The sequence below is a fragment of the Mycetomoellerius zeteki genome, unplaced genomic scaffold, assembly GCF_001594055.1.
Source record: "Mycetomoellerius zeteki isolate Tzet28-1 unplaced genomic scaffold, Tzet1.0 scaffold471, whole genome shotgun sequence".
Taxonomy (NCBI): Eukaryota; Metazoa; Arthropoda; class Insecta; order Hymenoptera; family Formicidae; genus Mycetomoellerius; species Mycetomoellerius zeteki.
Window position 1 is genome coordinate 717,383 of NW_017257470.1, and position 17,254 is coordinate 734,636.

Sequence of the window (17,254 nt, forward strand, 5' to 3'; positions counted from 1 at the left end):
TATATTATATACATATGTATGCGTAAATATATTATACATTATTGAATAAAAAAACCTATTGATATACATATTTATAAAAATCTTGTATCATTACGGTACAACATTAAGTCCATTGTATAACGTTCAAGTATGACAATAATGTATATTTATATTATAGGATAGAAAAATATGGGCGGATTGGCGCGTATCGCAGACGTAATGATTATAAATACGTCTCGAGGATTCATAAATTCTCGTCGCGCCCGCTCCTGTTTCTCTCGTCGTTCGCATCTCGGGATGATGGCGTTTGATGGCGTTCGCGGGGCGCCGCGTCGCGGCATCCGTACTTGCGAGACGAAGTTGACGTCATCGGCGCGTGCGCGCCGCGTTGGGACGGCACTGCAGAAGCAGGCGAGTTCGCGGATGTATCGATTTTACGATCGTGCCTCTCTCACGGTGCCAGTGCGTCCGTCGTTTCCTTTAGTTTTTTAGTGGACGTGCACGTTGTACATGGATAAAACCGTGAATGGGATTACCCGCTAGACACGTCGCTCCGTACACCGCCCGCTGACTCGCAACTCCTCGTCATCCTTCACCATGACCAAGGATAGATTAGCAGCCCTCGTCGCGGTGAGTGACTACTCTTGCTGGTTCGTCGCTCTTTCTCTCTCTCTCTTTCTCTCCTTTTCTCTCTTTCTCTCTCTCTTTCCCACTCCTTGTACACGATGCCCGAGAGAGCTGCACCGTCGGCATACGTGTGTCGTCGCCGTCGTCGTCGTCGTGCACGCGTGACTCACGCCCTACGACTCGACCGTAAGATAATGTCACTCACTCGGCAACACGGACTCGTCGCGAGTCCAAGCGGTCGCCAAGAATCACCGAGAAGGCATAACCGGTGGATGACAGGCGTTCATCCGCTCGCCCACGCTCGCCTCGGCCCACCTCGATGTTCCGAGCTGACAGGTGTTTTCACTCGGAATGACCATCGGTCATTATATCGCGATACGGATGCTCGTTGTCGCGGAACCACCAAGCCGGTGGGTCCATGGCGACTATGGCCGACCTTGTCATTTATTGGCGACACACCGATGAATGGAGAATATATTCTCATTGCCGTAATCGTGAGATCGGTGTCTGCTCCGACGAAGACCGTCCTCGATGTTGTTTGTCAGGATGACGTCTACGTTCATTCACGCCGCGATCGGTACGGGATACACCAACCTTCCGGAAGTTAACTGGACTTTTTGTAAATGTCGTTATTTTATTAAAATAGTGCCAGAGCGAGCGATCAGCTTTATGAGTTACCACACCTTATTTCATAGAGTTTCACTTTTAAGAGGCTCGTACACACGTTTGTAGTGTCGATAGTTGAATTCATTGAGTCGACGGTCGGTTTAAATCTCCGCTAATCGCGTGCCTGTATCGAGTTTCCCAACGTCTTTCAACGAAAACTGCATTATTCCAATGCAACATGCTCCGAAATGAGGAAACTTTCTTGTATCGGATACCTTCGACAATTATTTATCGTACAATGTAGAACAAGAATGAAAAATTATTTACGGACGAAAAATTCGTGTCTGTTATTTGTCAGCTTCAATAAATTAACGCAACGAATATTCCGAGCTGAAACGAATGTCGCGCTGTATGAAAAGATTAATCATGACTACGCACCGTGCCGTAGTACAATGCAGCGAAATTCGTCACATAAATACGGCGCGATTGCACTTGTCGAATATTCGAGCGCATTGTGCGGAGCCGGCTTCGAAATTCGCCAAGATTCACGCTTTAATTGATAACGGTAACGGTATCATTGTTACGTCAACTTGTCAATGATATCGTTGATGACGTGACGAATACGTTGTTCGCTCCTTCGTGTTTTTCGTGAAAGCACATCGATTGAATCAAAATACAAACCACCGATATCGGATAAAGATATTCACGCAGCATTATTAACATCACCGATGAATGCACGGAAATGGATAGAGACATGTAAAATGTGTGATATCCTTCGTTGGAAACCTTGAAAAGATTGTTTCCGTCGAATTGTTCGACAGAATTTCGATATTTTTTTTACATATATTTAAACATTTAAAATATTGTTCACAATGCTCTTTTCATTATAGCTGCAATTTTTTTTGTAAGACTTTTACAAGTTATATCTAGACAAATATATCCATATGTGATACAGATAAATGTTATACCCCTGAAGAAACAGTAGAATTTTTTAATTGTTCGCTAACAATTTTACGTGGTATAATTTACGTGGTAACAATAATAAAGTAACGAGAGAGTGGAAATTATTCGACCGATTTCCTTTTCGTTATTTATGCTCAGTTATAATGTGTTTGGTTTTTTCAAATTGAGGATGTATGACACGTATCGAATATCAGCTAGCTGATGACTCATTAGTCGGTATTCGGTGAAAAACACGTAGGTGTGGGCGTAAAGTCTGATCTACGCGATGCGACGTTATCCGGCGAATTCTCTTGATTCTGTCATTGGCTATTGTTATCGCATTGTCACCGTATTAGTAATATTAATTATTTAAATATTTCTCTAAAAGTACAATCTAAAATCGATATAGATCAGTCTATATTTCGATATTTAGAAGTAGCTTTTTTTTTATAATTGAATATAATAGGAACACAATGCGCGTTGCCGTTTGAAATTTTTCATGAGTAACAATTGATGCTTTTTTTTACATCATTTGGTTCTTTATAGAAGATGCTCGACATACAGATATGTGTGTGTTTATAGGATTTATTAAATTTAAAAGGAATTATGTGTAATGCAAAGTAATTATAATGTAATACACCATGGAAGTGCGATGAAATGAGTCAAATACGAAAGTAACAAATACCAACATTTTTATTAAACTTATTTTTCAAATTCAGACTGATTTGAACGAAATGTCCATTCTCATCTGTAGATCGTAGATTGTCCTCCTCCTTCTTACATTATCTACTTTTATCTGCCTTTATCTTCACTGAGAAAAAATTGTTTGGTATTTGTGACTATAATTGCATCGTTAAAAAATCATGGTTAGAAGGTCCATTTTTATTACTGCTATAATGTTAGTGATAATAACCTTACATGTATAGTTCTCTCAAATATGGAAAAATTGTACTATAAATTATGATAATTTCAACTATTAATATAGTAAAATATTAAGATACGAATAGTAAATAAAAATAATAATTTTTATATCGTAAATGTAATCGTAATTATAATGAATATAATTTTCTTGAGATTCGCTAATTATTTACATGGTAATAATAACTAGGCGATAATAATAAAGAAAAGCTATTAAAGAATGTAATTTTTGCGGTAAAGAAACGAATATTTTTGAACAGTGAACTATATCAAGTGTACACTTGATTATATTTTTAACTTTTAAAAATTTATTATTTGTATTGTAAAAACTCACTAAAGTCGTTTATCCACGAGCAGTACACGCCTCTCCCACCAGAGGGACACAACGCAACGGAGTTCAATTTTTCTCCTAAGAAGAAAGCCACTCGGCATACAATAAAAGGCACAGCATTGAGTTCAAATTTCGGAGACAAAAATAAATGAGAGATACATCTCAGTACAGTTTTCGGTCCTGTACAAAAATTCAGTAACTTTATTCCTAATTATCTATACGTACAGTTATTTATACGTATAGAAATCTGACATGAATTAAGAAAATATAGTAATATTAATCATTTGTAACAAAATGATTAGTATTATACTATATTTTCTTAGTTCATACTAAAAATAACGGCTTTAAGTATAATAAAATCAATCAAATGAATCAGGAGCTGAATATTCTGTGCGTAAACAAATTTGTACCTCTTATTCTACATTAATAATAAATATTTCGACCTTATAATTAGGTCATCTTCAGTATTACAAAATTAAAGGAGGTTACGTATATATGATGTTATATTACCGAAGTTTTTCTAACTATATTAATTTTACATTGATATCGCTTGCATATCATATGCACCTTTCATAGTCGATCCTTTGAGAAACAATTTGACCAGCGAGCGATATGCAAACAGCATTAATGTAAGATTAATGTAATTAGAAAAACTTTGGCAATATAGCATTATATATATGTAACTCCGTTTAATTTTGTAATACTGAAGATGACCTAATTATAAAGTCGAAACGTTTATTATTAATGTAGAATAAGAGGTATAAATTTCCTTGTGCACAGAATATCCAGCGTTGGCTTTTATGCTCCTGATTCATTTGCTTTATTTCTTAATTCATATAACTTATTTATTATTCTTATAATAATACGTAGTCAAGACGCTATTTGTCTTCAAATTTCTAGTTGGTAATATGACTTTTCTTTGAATGTAGATTATACTTAAAGGGTAGAATATCATTAATATGAATACAGTTTATCATAGTAAACCGTAAATCACGCTATATACAGACATATGGTTCCTTGTACTTTGAATAATGTTTGTCACAACATTTTATAGTACAATTTGCTGTATGCAAATCCTGTTCATGTGTAAGATAACCATGCCAGTATGGTTACATGTATGCCAGTATGAATGCATGTTATAGTTGTGATGATCATAATTCAATGTTGAAGCATCTATAATGTGTATGGTTAAAGCAATTATAAATTTATAGTTGTCCCCCCCCCAAAAATGACTCTCTCTCTCTCTCTCTCTCTCTCTCTCTCTCTCTAAAATATTATTTAAATTGCGGTACTTGCAATCATTTTTTTCTCTCAGTGTTGTATTTATCTTTTTCTCATTTTTTAGTAATTATAAATAATCTCCGAATAATATTCCAACGTAAAATACAAATTGTATTTTAATGCAAAAAATTAATATCTGCATTGCACGGTTATTATATATCATTGGTGACATCTCGTCGCCATTTTGCGTAAGAAATATAAAAAATTCAAGCATCTTCTATAAATAACCGAGATTCCTTTATGAGGAGATGTGATGAATATACGTATCGTGAGAAATTTTTCCGCGCACAATATGAGATAATTCTTTCTCGAAAATGATGACAGATTTTATTATAATTGTAATTTGCGTGTCACGTTACGTCGTTCTAGAATATGTATAATGATCTTTTATGTTCGTTATCAAAGTTTCTGTTATATATTACTGGTTGCAACATGATATCATTTATCAAAAAATTTTCAGATAACAATTCATTCTTCAGCTTCTTACTTGACTCGACAGCACGCATTTACTCTCTCGATGATTTCGCTCGTGAAGGTTACCTCTATTATATACAAGCTTACAGTTTACATAGCGACTCGAGTGCTAAACGCCTCAAATTATTTCACGCCTTAGGCTATGTGTTCTATACGTTCAAAAGAATGCAGTAAATTATTTGTGTTGTTTAAAAATCGGTGCTATTGGAGAAAATTATGAGCTTTATCGATTGGTCCACGATATCTTTTCATGAAACGTTGTATATGACCTGTATGATCTATACAGGGTGTTATCATATAAATAACTTTTTATCTCGTAAATTAACAGAGATAGATCTAATAAATATATTATAATATCAAATTAAATGGCTCTAACTAAACTTTATTGTAAGCACAGCAATTACTGAAAAAAATTATTTATGTTAGAGAACCGAGGGATATGTATAACTTTTGCACGATAAAGTAAATATTTCGATATAATAAAAGTTGCGTCCATTATAACGAGTACAACGATGTATAACATAACGAAACTATTTTACAAATTATGCAAGTTATTTTGGTTTAAAGTTTGGCGGGCGACTATTATACCTTTTCAGTTTCGGCCCTGCGATGTAGCCGACTTCCGACTCTCGCATTGATGATTGACATATAACATATTTTTATCTGATATCATGTCAATCGTTAGTACGGAGAGTCGGAAGCTAGTCACATCGCAGGACCGAAACTGAAAAGGTAGTAGTCGCCCGTCAAACTTTAAACTGAAATAACTTGTATAATTTGTAAAATAATTTTGTAAAATAATATTATACATGTTGTACTCATTAGAACGTCGACGCTACAACTTTTATTATATCAAAATATTTATCGTGCAAAAATTATGCATATCCCTCCGTTTTCTAATATAAATAATTTTTTTCAGTAATTACTGTGCTTAATAATAAAGTTTAATTAGAGTTGTTTAAGGTTGCTACTTCATTTGTGTGTTTTTGTCGTACGACAAATGTGTGCAGGATAGAAGAGAGGTCCTCGAATCTCTCTATTTTATAGCCAATCAACGAGCTTAAAAACAAAAACGCACAAATGAGATAACACTTTAATTTGATATTATATTATATTTATTAAGTCTATTATTTTGTATGTAAAATTCCATGTTCAATAGAATCCTGAAAATACATATTGCATGTGAAATTATGTAATGTTATTTTTCATGTGCTGCAATATTACGTGATTATGCTAGGTCAGAAAAAATCCAGCATAATCATGTAATTTCACACAAATATTTTTTCAATGTAGCACTATAATCCAAAAAGGGACAAGCGAATTGCTAAACTAGGGTAGCTAACACGGTCAGTTGGTGAAATTCAGTCTTATCACAGCACAAATCGAAACGAGAACGCTGCTCGATCGTGCGAAAATTACGTTGTGATAGCATCTAAATATGTATATGTAATCCTGAATACACATAACTGCAAAAAAAGGTTACAATGAAACGTTAAAATTATATTAATTTTTAGTATTATAATTTTTAGTGAGCATTTGTGGGAAATCCGAGCTATGGAATTTCAAATTATATTAATAAAATTTATCTTGAATTATCAGGGAATATTACATGAATGAAATTTTATATATGTATTTTGGCTATTGAAAAATATAGATTGGCAATTAAATACTTTTTTGTTAATTAAACTTGCTTGAAAATTGGCTGGAAACTGTCGAGAAATATGAAACTGTGATGTTATAGATATATGGATAAGTGTATTTTACGTGAAAACTCATGTTTACATTGTTGCGAATAAATATAAAGCTCATATTTATATCTATAGTATTGAAACCATCAATTTTTAACAGAATTACGCCGGTTTCAATCATCACTAGTGTATGTAGAAACAGAAACGCATAATGATTCGCGTTCGGTCGTCACGCTAAACTTTGTTGGATAACATCATTATTTTGTTTAACGTTGGTGCATCATTATCGCACAATCGGTCACAATCGGTCACAATATCGCAAAATATTTTCCTTTCGGTTGCTCAATATTTACGCGAAAGAAATTCATCGCAAAAATCTAATCGGTGTGGAAACGCGATATCGATTCGGAGAATGACACGAACAACGTACGCTCTTGAGCTCTCTTGTAGCATCGCGTTACCGTGCGCGCGGTATCTGTAATCGTTTCTTAATTGTATGCGAGTACCGTATCGATTAAGCGCACATAGAGTCTCAACGACAACTAGGGCGATCGAGAACGAGCACAGTCGTCAATTTGACAAGCATGATATTCGTTTATGCCGTGAGAAGAATTATGTATATTCTAGAGTATAAATGTTTTTCAATACAAAAACGTACATTTAATTTTATAAAATTTGTACATTATATATTCATGGCTTTCATTTTATACATATTACTGTAATATGAATGCAGATTACATAAGTTGTTACGCATTGATCGATTTTATAATTTTTTGAAAAACGTGAGTTTTATTTTATTTTGTATTTTGTCCTTCATATATTTAATGGATGACAAAAATAAAATGTAATTTATTGAGTGGAAGAGTGATAGAGATTGATATATTTCTTTTGTAAAATCGCAATATTGGGTTAACATTTTTCTTTATGGAGTTTTCTGTATGAGAAATTTATTACTTTTGTTTTCCAAAGTATTTGAAAGTATAAAAATGCAACTTGCATTAATATTCTGTGCAACAGTTAAAAAATTCTTAATATTATATAATATTCTCTAACTTTGATTAATATTTATTTAAAATCTTCTGTGAGAGGAACATATAATGACATTCTACAGATTCTTTGTTCCGTAGAATTTCCATTTTCATATAACAGCATTAAACTTATAATGAAAGAAAACTCAGTGGTTCGCTATGGCTGTCGATAATGAAAGAAATTTTCCCGCGAGCGATCAGTCGATTATGCTTTCTGTGTTATACGTTCGCTACAGGAAGGTTATATTTTAATAGTGTTGATGAACTATTTCTTTTTCAATAATATTAAGTAAAAATCGACCGACGAGATTAAAAACATATGATTAGGAAATGCCATATTCAATTAAGGCGATTATTCTTTATACCTGGAATTGAGAAAAAAGTCATCAACTAAAAAGGAAGCTAAAAAAAAAGAAGTCAGACTTTTGGTTTTCTTGCGGAATTTTAGAGTGCTTTCGATAATTGAAGTTCGATATAGTTTCACTAGAACTGAAAAATATGATAGACATAACCACTTAGTACCTTCATAATTTATGACTCAACGTTGTCTTGTATACTATGAGTTGAGTTAAGTTAGCTGGTAGCAATGAAATTGAAAAAGCAATAAAAAGTAATTTCACAACATTTTACGAATTGTGAGATGCTTTCATTAATTTATACTAAGATTAAATTTATATAAAATTCATCATTATTATATGTGTGTGTGTGTGTGAGCAATTTTTCACATTTCTCCAAACTTGATTTTTTCTAAAAACAATGCGCAAATTATTCCTTTAACTGTTTTTTGTTTTCTCATTTTATATTCGTAAAAAAAATAAATTGTTAAAATAAATAAGATATTAATTCAATTACTGATTTAATTAATCTTTATTCATTGAATGGAATCGTTCAATGTAGCCAATAAAGTAGTTGGTGATTTTCTGAAGATAATTGATAATAATCTCTATTTACCTACACACAAAAAAAAACAAACGATTAGATATGAGATAAGTCGAAAGATAAGATAAAATAAGATAATAAAAATGTAATGTGATTCACATTAATGACATTTAAAATATTTTAATTACAAATACAAAACTTCAGTATAGCATATGTAACTTTTTTGTAAATAATTATGAATTTTACATATGAAATTGTCATAATTTTGTTTGAAATTTGTAAAAATTTCAGTTAATAAATTGTAAGAAAATTATAAGAAAATAAGTAAAAGCGATTTCGTAAAATAAAATGATATTTTCTAATTTATAGATCTATATATTATAATGATAATTTATTTATTTCAATGTACGAGATTATGCTATCGAGGACAAGATCATCACTATTTAAATGAAATCGATTATATCATGATGTTATGTGAGAGGAAGTTACTGTTATCAAAGAGGGGAATGAGAGATCAAGTACATACAATACATATACGCAATTGTAGATGAAACCTGCAGTTTATGGTATAATCATGCATATATTTTTGTTTTTATACTTTTACACACAGATTTCTACACTGTTAAATCTATAGTGTCAAATTTAACCTAATATGAATCGCCACTGCTCCTATTAAATATATCATTATTTTTTACTAATACGATAATTAAATTTGACACTGTATAGTATCAAATATAACCATTGTTTTAGTATAAAATAACGATATGATTGAGTAGGAGCAGTGGCGACTCACACTAAGTTAAATTCGACACTATAGATTTAATAGTGTATATCTAGACTACCGACTTCGCCGTTATGTTTAATGGCAACGCCATGTTTAAGTTCACGTACTCTCACCAGTGAGTTCTATACATACTGAAGCGAGCCATTGAGGAGTAAGGGTGCCTCAATTTCTAAACAAGGACACTCTAATGTAAAGTTGGTACTGTTTTCTTTGTCTGGGATTCGTTGATTGGTTAATGCTGTTTTACTACCATAAGTAGAAAAGAGTCAGATCAATATTGCTTTTCCTTTTCTCTGTCGGGCTGCAGTTTTCTATAGTTTAGTAAAGGGAAAGCTCGTGTTCCAGTTATGATAGAGCTCACTGACTCTCACGCATAAAGTGTCCCAGTTGAATCTTCGGAGGCAATTATCTCTCAAATTATTTGTTATTCCAAAAACATATTTCAAGTGGAGCTTACTTTGTTTCGAAGGGGACATCTTTTGATGATCACAGATTCTCTTTAAGTGTACGTGCCTCTAAGATTTCAAAGCGACCTTTACTTTTTTAAATAGAATTATATAGGTTTTTTTTACATAATAATTTCCTATAATTATTCTGCACATAAAAGTATTAAGGAGAACCAAACATCAGTAGTTTACGAGATATTTTATACTTTAGTCTGGCATATATTGATATGAAATATTAAATATCTCGTAAACTGTTAATTTTTTTTATGATTGTACCTTAATACTTTTATAAACAGGATAATGAGATGAATCAATTGGTATAAAGAAAACACATAGTTGCTTATTTAAAAGATTATCCATTTTACTACATATTCTTTTTAAAGCAACTATGTATTTTCTTTATCTCAAAAAATCAATTCGGCGCGCAATTTGACAGGATTTGATGCGTAATATATAAAGTCACATCGAATTATTTAAGCACTAAAAGTCAAACTTCAACCAAGTTGTAGGCTTTATTTCCTATGGTATATACTTGGTTGTATATTCACATGTACGGTCTAATAAGATTTTTATTGTTTAATTAATAAACTTCTTGCATAATATCTGAAAAATCTCAGTCATTATTCTGTTATTATAAATGAACATTTTTAAGTTATATAAACAAGTATAAGATACGTAATTATAAATTATTATTCTAACGAACTAGAATTAAATTACTTACATATATGATTTAATAGAATTAAATGGGGTTTTTTAATTATTGTTTATTAGTCTGTTGTTATATTAGTTACAAAAAAACATTTTTAAGACTAGAAAATTGTATTAAAATTGAATATAAATTACTGTAGTATCCTGTTTCTAATAAATGATTGTGTTTCTTGTATAGGCCCAGTCGGACGATGACGATGTGGCGGACGATGTGTCCGTCAACGTCGGGGCGCCGGATGACTTCATGACGGAATTTTTCGCGGAGGTGAGTGATGAACTAATTTATTGCTTCTACATATTTCTGACGCTGTGGTGTGATCGAAAGTATAAAAGAATAGCGACAGTAAAAAAAAAGTAGAAGTAGGTTAAACCAGTATCAGCAAGATTATATCGGTCTTAACGAGGATAATGCACAGTTCTTTCTTTCGCTTCTTTTTATATGTGTAGGTATAAATATTGCAGGATAACGGAATATTCGGTATATAAAATTCTATGACTCGGGTGAAACAGCATTTCGTAAAAATTCCGCGCCAGAATCTTTAAACACGGCTTTCGTATTTTATCGATCGCGTCTTGCAAGCTTTTCCTTGTTCTATGGTAAAATGTTTTTACTCGCACCTGCTTGAAAAACAAGATACAGTTTCTTGTAAATATATTGTATACATACTTTTTCCAAACGTGGATTTTACTTTTGGATCGCATTTGTAATTCACATGCGATTTATTATTTTTTTTCTTAATTTATCAATTCTCTACACGCTTCCGAAGTTTAGCCATTTAAATTCGGAACACTCTGTATATAATATCTATATGTATATATAATAAATATGTATATATAATGTATACACAGGGTGTATACACAGGTCTCACAATTACCGTATTTCCTCTTAAAAATGTATTCTTGAGATAATTTTGAGACTAAAATCCTAATACGAAAATGTCGAGACTACGATAATTTTTTGAATTATAAGCTAACTTTAAATGCTTATAAGTAAAAAACCATTTTACTCTTTTATATAGTCTCTATTATTATTTCTGGATTTTTTTTAATTGAACATTCTAAGACAAAAATCCTAATATGAAAATATCGAGGCTATAATCGTTTTTGAATTACAAACTATTTTTAATCAAAAATCACTAAAAATTTTTTTTTCTTAAAGTTGGGTGCCAGATTCAAATAGGTCTATATTTTTTGCATCGATAAATGAAACGACATTTATTTATTTTAAGGCTACATGTTATCCTTTATTGTAGCACTTTTATGTAAGTATTTTAGTTTAATTGTTGTCAAAATAATGGTGCATGGAAATTAATGTATATCGATATTGATTTCATTTATATTAGAAATCTTACAACAGAGTCACGAGATGACAAATTGATTGATCCGTCATTTTTGTCAACTTCAGTAAGTTAGAATGAGTAAGATGGTATAAATTAGAATGAAATAGCATATATAAAAAGAGACGGTACATATATAATATCCTTTTTTCTTATTTTTGTTTTGACAGACTGGTTTTTTTTTGCTAGACTCTATCATTAATAAAATCTTTAATTTATATTAAAGAAGATTTCTAATTTATATTAAAGGGCAGACTTTAATCATATTTTTATGTAGATACAAATATGTAATGTCTGACCGCGGGAGAGCAATGTCTGAACGCGGTCGTCTGACTAAACGCAGTTTGCACTACTTGCATCACGAACGCCACTCGTTCTTATACTATTTAAATAGAATGTCCGATGTGTTGACCACTACTATTTAAATTGTCTACTTTTATCAGCAATGCAATAAAGCGCTTATTTACTCATTAATCTTTTAACGAGTTAATTGTTTTTATTAAAGATAGTATTTTTATATTATTGAAATTAATAAAATATTAATTTCAGTAATGTATTTCTGTATAATAATTTCTTAATTTATTGTTTTATTATATACATACGATAATCAGAGATATCAGGAGCCAATAATAAATTACTTTTAAAGATTGTAATATTAAAAAATAAGAGATATTTAGATCTATAGATTTTATATTTTAATTTAGATATTTAGATCTTATATTTTAATTCTTACCCAAAGTTACGCAAGCTCAATTTTGAGAGATATGTTTCAAACAAAATGTCAATTTGAACTAACTTTATATCATTCTTTCAGAAGAACTTGATTAATAAATATGCAAAAATTTGTCATAATATCGATTTTGCAAAACACAAATAAATTTGTCAATGTTTAAACCAACTGCTGACTCGGACGTGTGTTTTTCCACAGGTGGAGGAGATCCGCGAAATGATAGACAGGATCCAGACAAACGTGGAAGATGTGAAGAAAAAGCACAGCGCCATTCTCTCCGCGCCGCAGACCGATGAGAGTGAGTTTAATTTATCATCTTGTATTATACTTTATTTCTTATGCAAAGTATGTGCATATATCCTCGCAGTTGCTATATCAGTAAACTCGGTTATATTCCGCGGGCAAAAAGCGAAATTGTGTTCAACGTGAAAATATCTATTTTCGTACGTTTTCGGTTATGTAAAATGATCAGTCTGAGGATTAAATTAAACGATAACCAGCTTAATCAAATATTGTATGTTGACACTGACGTATCTGTTCCATGTGATTATAGATGAGGTTTACATTGATACAGTTTCAATATGTTACAAATTTCGTTAATACACAGTCGAATAAAAATAATTTTTACGTTTGTTTGTCAAATAAACGAAGATGAGATTGCTGTAAAGCTTGATTTTTTATAAGACGTTAAAAATGAAATTCGTCGTATACTGAAATCTAATCGCTATTACTTATATTTAATAATTATAACTATATTATAATTATAGTAATGACATTTATTTTACCAAATGTAAATAACACACCGGCAATTATTTTCTTGGATAATACTAATTTTCTTGGGAATACCGATGATTTAAAACCGAAGAGAATGTTTGGGTGGGCGAATGAAAATGTTGTTTCCGATCAACCATTGATCCTCCGTGAACTTCTCTATGGAGGCTTGATCAAAAGTCAAATTCAAATTTGCTCTCTCTACATAATTCAAAAACTTATCCGTCTTTCTAGGGTCGATTTATTCGACACCGGCACGCTTTCAAGCCGATCGGTTGTCCTCATTTCTTAGTAGGATGCATCTCGCTCGCTCATCTTCGAATGTCGGAGTTAAATTTCTTTGACCGAACGCATGAGTTACTTGTCAAAAAGCTCTCGCTGAGTATACCGTGTTAAAATTTGATATTCTAGCACGTCATTATTGGAGCATAGTGTGATATATAAGTTCGGATTCTCACGAACTCCAAATACATTGAAGCCTGTGTGCATGTAGAAACATCCGAAATTTACCGAATTTTTGATGTATAAAATATTGTGAATTTTTGATACATTGTTAAATGCAATCTTGATTGTATCAATAATTAATTATCAATTAAATTATCAATTAAATGATTATCAATTTAATTATATCAATATTTAAGCGCGACTCAAGAAACGAATTAATGAAGCTTGTATTCTTTAAATTTCCTGGAGTGAAATCTCACTCCAAAAGAGTTAAAATACTATGCCACTATTAAAAAGAGTGAAAAATTTATACTTTTAAATAAGAGTGGTAGGTTTTCAATGTTTTGGAGTGAAATTCGTTCCAAATGAAAGAAATCTCACTCCTTTTTTGGAATCTCACTCCACAAAAGTATGGAAATCTGGCATTCGTGCACGTCGATATTGTCGCGTATCTAGAGGAAACAGGTTAAACAGTTAGAAATTGTGTTGCTGTGTCGAATGTCTTGTTGGAGACACGTACGCGAATACGGATGATGCGGAATCGGCGGTACGCATATTTGTTGCGGTAAACGGCTCGATAATCGATCGTTCCCACGTCACTTACGCGTTCGAGGCCGCGAAACAATCGTCGTTGTTCTCCCTTCGTTTCATTCGTTTACTTGCTCATGGGCCGGAACTTCCCTACAACATGCAGGAATTATTCACACATTTGAATCACGACTACGTATTTCCGCACGCTAATGACGATATTTATTAAATATACACCGCGTAATATTGTTTATTGTCTTCGACGGACAATCGCTTTAATTAATAGTCCACTTCCTCGTATTTTCGTTTTTTAGTTCACTGATGAATCCCTGAAGATTTCTGGAATTTATTATTTTTAGCGGAAGTGCTGCGCAAATCGTAATATAAATTTTCTCTCATTTGTAATATTGATTTTTCTTTCCTTTGATACTATCGTACATATACAAATCATGTGATACATTAAATGTTACTAATGTTTTTAAAATTAGTTTAACATTTAAACGCACGTTACGTATTTCTGATTGTAAAAATTAGGTGAAAACAATATTTAATTAAATTATTGCACTATTTTTGGACTATTCAATTACATTGCAGAGCAATTACTAAGGATTTATCATAAGCCAAAAAATGTAAGCATTATTTCAATAGTGTGAAAAGAACAACTTTGATGTATATAAATCGTTGCTTAAGATAAGTCATTTTATACTTGTGTGAAAAGAAAATGTTATCAAAGATATTATGTATGATAATTTGCAAGGCAAAGAGATTAAATTGTTCTTGAACAATTATTTCGTTGGATTTCCGGTACATAATTATCGATTCTCTTCGCGATATAATTATAAAAAGTCATCGTTTCTTAAGCGTGTGCTCTTTTCACATCGTAATTATGTAAATGTGAAAAAAATCTTGAATGCATAGCACGACTACGCGTGTGCGCCGTGCTATTACAGCATCGACGTGAACGCGCACTACGTGCCGAAGCTGCTAAATAGTATTACGAGAATAGTCCCAAGCACTAAAAGTAGCTTGAAAAGTCAGTGCGATGAAGAGGAAGCACTTGAGTCACTCGATGCCGTTCATCGATCCGATCTGCCAGCTGCCGTGTAGTAAGAACGGATGAGAGCGTTTCTAAATCGGCTATCGCGAAAAAACCGACCTTTACGTTAAAATTTACTTAAATGGAATGATTCTTGACACGAGGATTTTGGTTGAAACGTTCCTATAGAACCATCATTGTGCCTAATTAATTTTAAACATTTTTCGCGAGTACGTATTCATCGACTTTATATATGAATTACACGATATTAAAAATATATTAACATGCAAAGGTCAAACAATAATTTCACGTAAATTATATTTTGTTTAATATTTACAGAGTTCTGTTTTGCCGACCTTATTTTTATAATAAAAAAAAAAAGATTTAGTTTTATTTTTTTTTTTTATTATTACAAGAGTAATTTTGTGAAGTTTTTTAAACAAAAAATTTCTATTCTTAACTAATAGGTGCGCTTGTTTAATCCTCATTTCCTAACATACAGATTGGATACATTGTGTACATTATTTGGCTAGGAATAAATTTTAACATTGATACGCACGCTCGAAATAGGACGGCTATCATTTTGTGGTCAACGCCAATTTACGTAAATATACACTGTTAACCATCGCTGTCTGTCAACGTGGCAGATGCAGGCGCGACAGTCGTAACATATGCGACAAATCGTTGTGTCAAATTCAGATGGCGAATAATTCATGCTGGACGCTAGATTGATCTTAGCACGATGTCCTGAATAACTTGGTCCAGTCTTGTATATGAGAAATGCACGTTGTTCCGACATGTACGTGACGGAATTTACGGGGATTCTTCTTCTACTTGAAAAAAAGCATTCCAGGTAGCACAACTGATCCGTTTAAACTTGAAAAGAATTCGTCTTTTTGTATTCTTTATAAATTAGCATAATCTGTTCTGAAAAAAATTAAAAAGACATTAAAAAATATATACAAATATATGTATATGCATACAGTAGAACTTCGTGTTGCACTCGAAAGACTTAGAATTTAATAAAATAGATGTAAACTGATTTCTGAAATTCCTTAAATTTTTGCACCAATACGTTCATATAGAGCAATGCTTTCCTTGTCCTGAAAATCGAATTGCGAGGCGCTCAAATGTTCTCACAACGGGCTCCCTTGTATCACTTTTAATAGGATTTTCAGACTCATTAAACTGATTAGACGAAAGCACATGTGCTCGGCTTACATTTCTTTCGCAAAGGCATGAATGTTGATTGGAGCCATTCTCGAAGGATTTGTCCAGCTCTTGATAGATATGATTGAATATTTATCATTGTTAAGGGGATGCTGGAGCGACGGCTGAACTTGATCGAAGTCTATAGTATAGACTTTTTTTAATTCCAAATTCGATAATAGTGATATCTTTTATTTATTTCTTATATTTATTATATATCGTTGTGTCTCACTCAATGCATTCATCTGTCCTTATCTAACATTTTTATATTGCAACTCCATCTCTTGAAAGATCGAGCACCTACTGCTAGACACAATTATTGCTTTGTTTATTCCGAATCTTCGCTCAGCGTTCGTATCCACGTCATTTGCAGATGGATATAAATTTTTCTTTTTAAGCTTTTAATCTTAGTTTAGTAAACTCACAAGGAAAGGGACGCAACTGTCCCCTTCCGATTTTAATGAGCTTTTAATATGTTATTCTCCAGATAAAAATAAGCGACACGTAT

At 32.3% G+C, this 17,254-nt stretch overlaps 1 protein-coding gene across 8 annotated transcripts in view; it reads left to right on the forward strand.

Annotated features, from left to right (window-relative positions):
• The first annotated feature begins 241 nt into the window (after window positions 1-241).
• LOC108727196 (syntaxin 1A) overlaps window positions 242-17,254 on the forward strand; it is a 50,609-nt gene continuing 33,596 nt past the window's right edge. For all 8 annotated transcript variants that reach the window (XR_001936834.1, XR_001936833.1, XR_001936832.1 and 5 more), the window contains exons 1-3: window positions 242-609; window positions 10,870-10,956; window positions 12,957-13,056. Coding sequence is in view for 2 of the 8 variants with exons in the window: in XM_018455195.1 (XP_018310697.1) it covers window positions 577-609; window positions 10,870-10,956; window positions 12,957-13,056 (220 nt within the window). In the remaining 6 variants the exon portion in view is untranslated. The remainder of the gene's footprint in view (window positions 610-10,869; window positions 10,957-12,956; window positions 13,057-17,254) is intronic.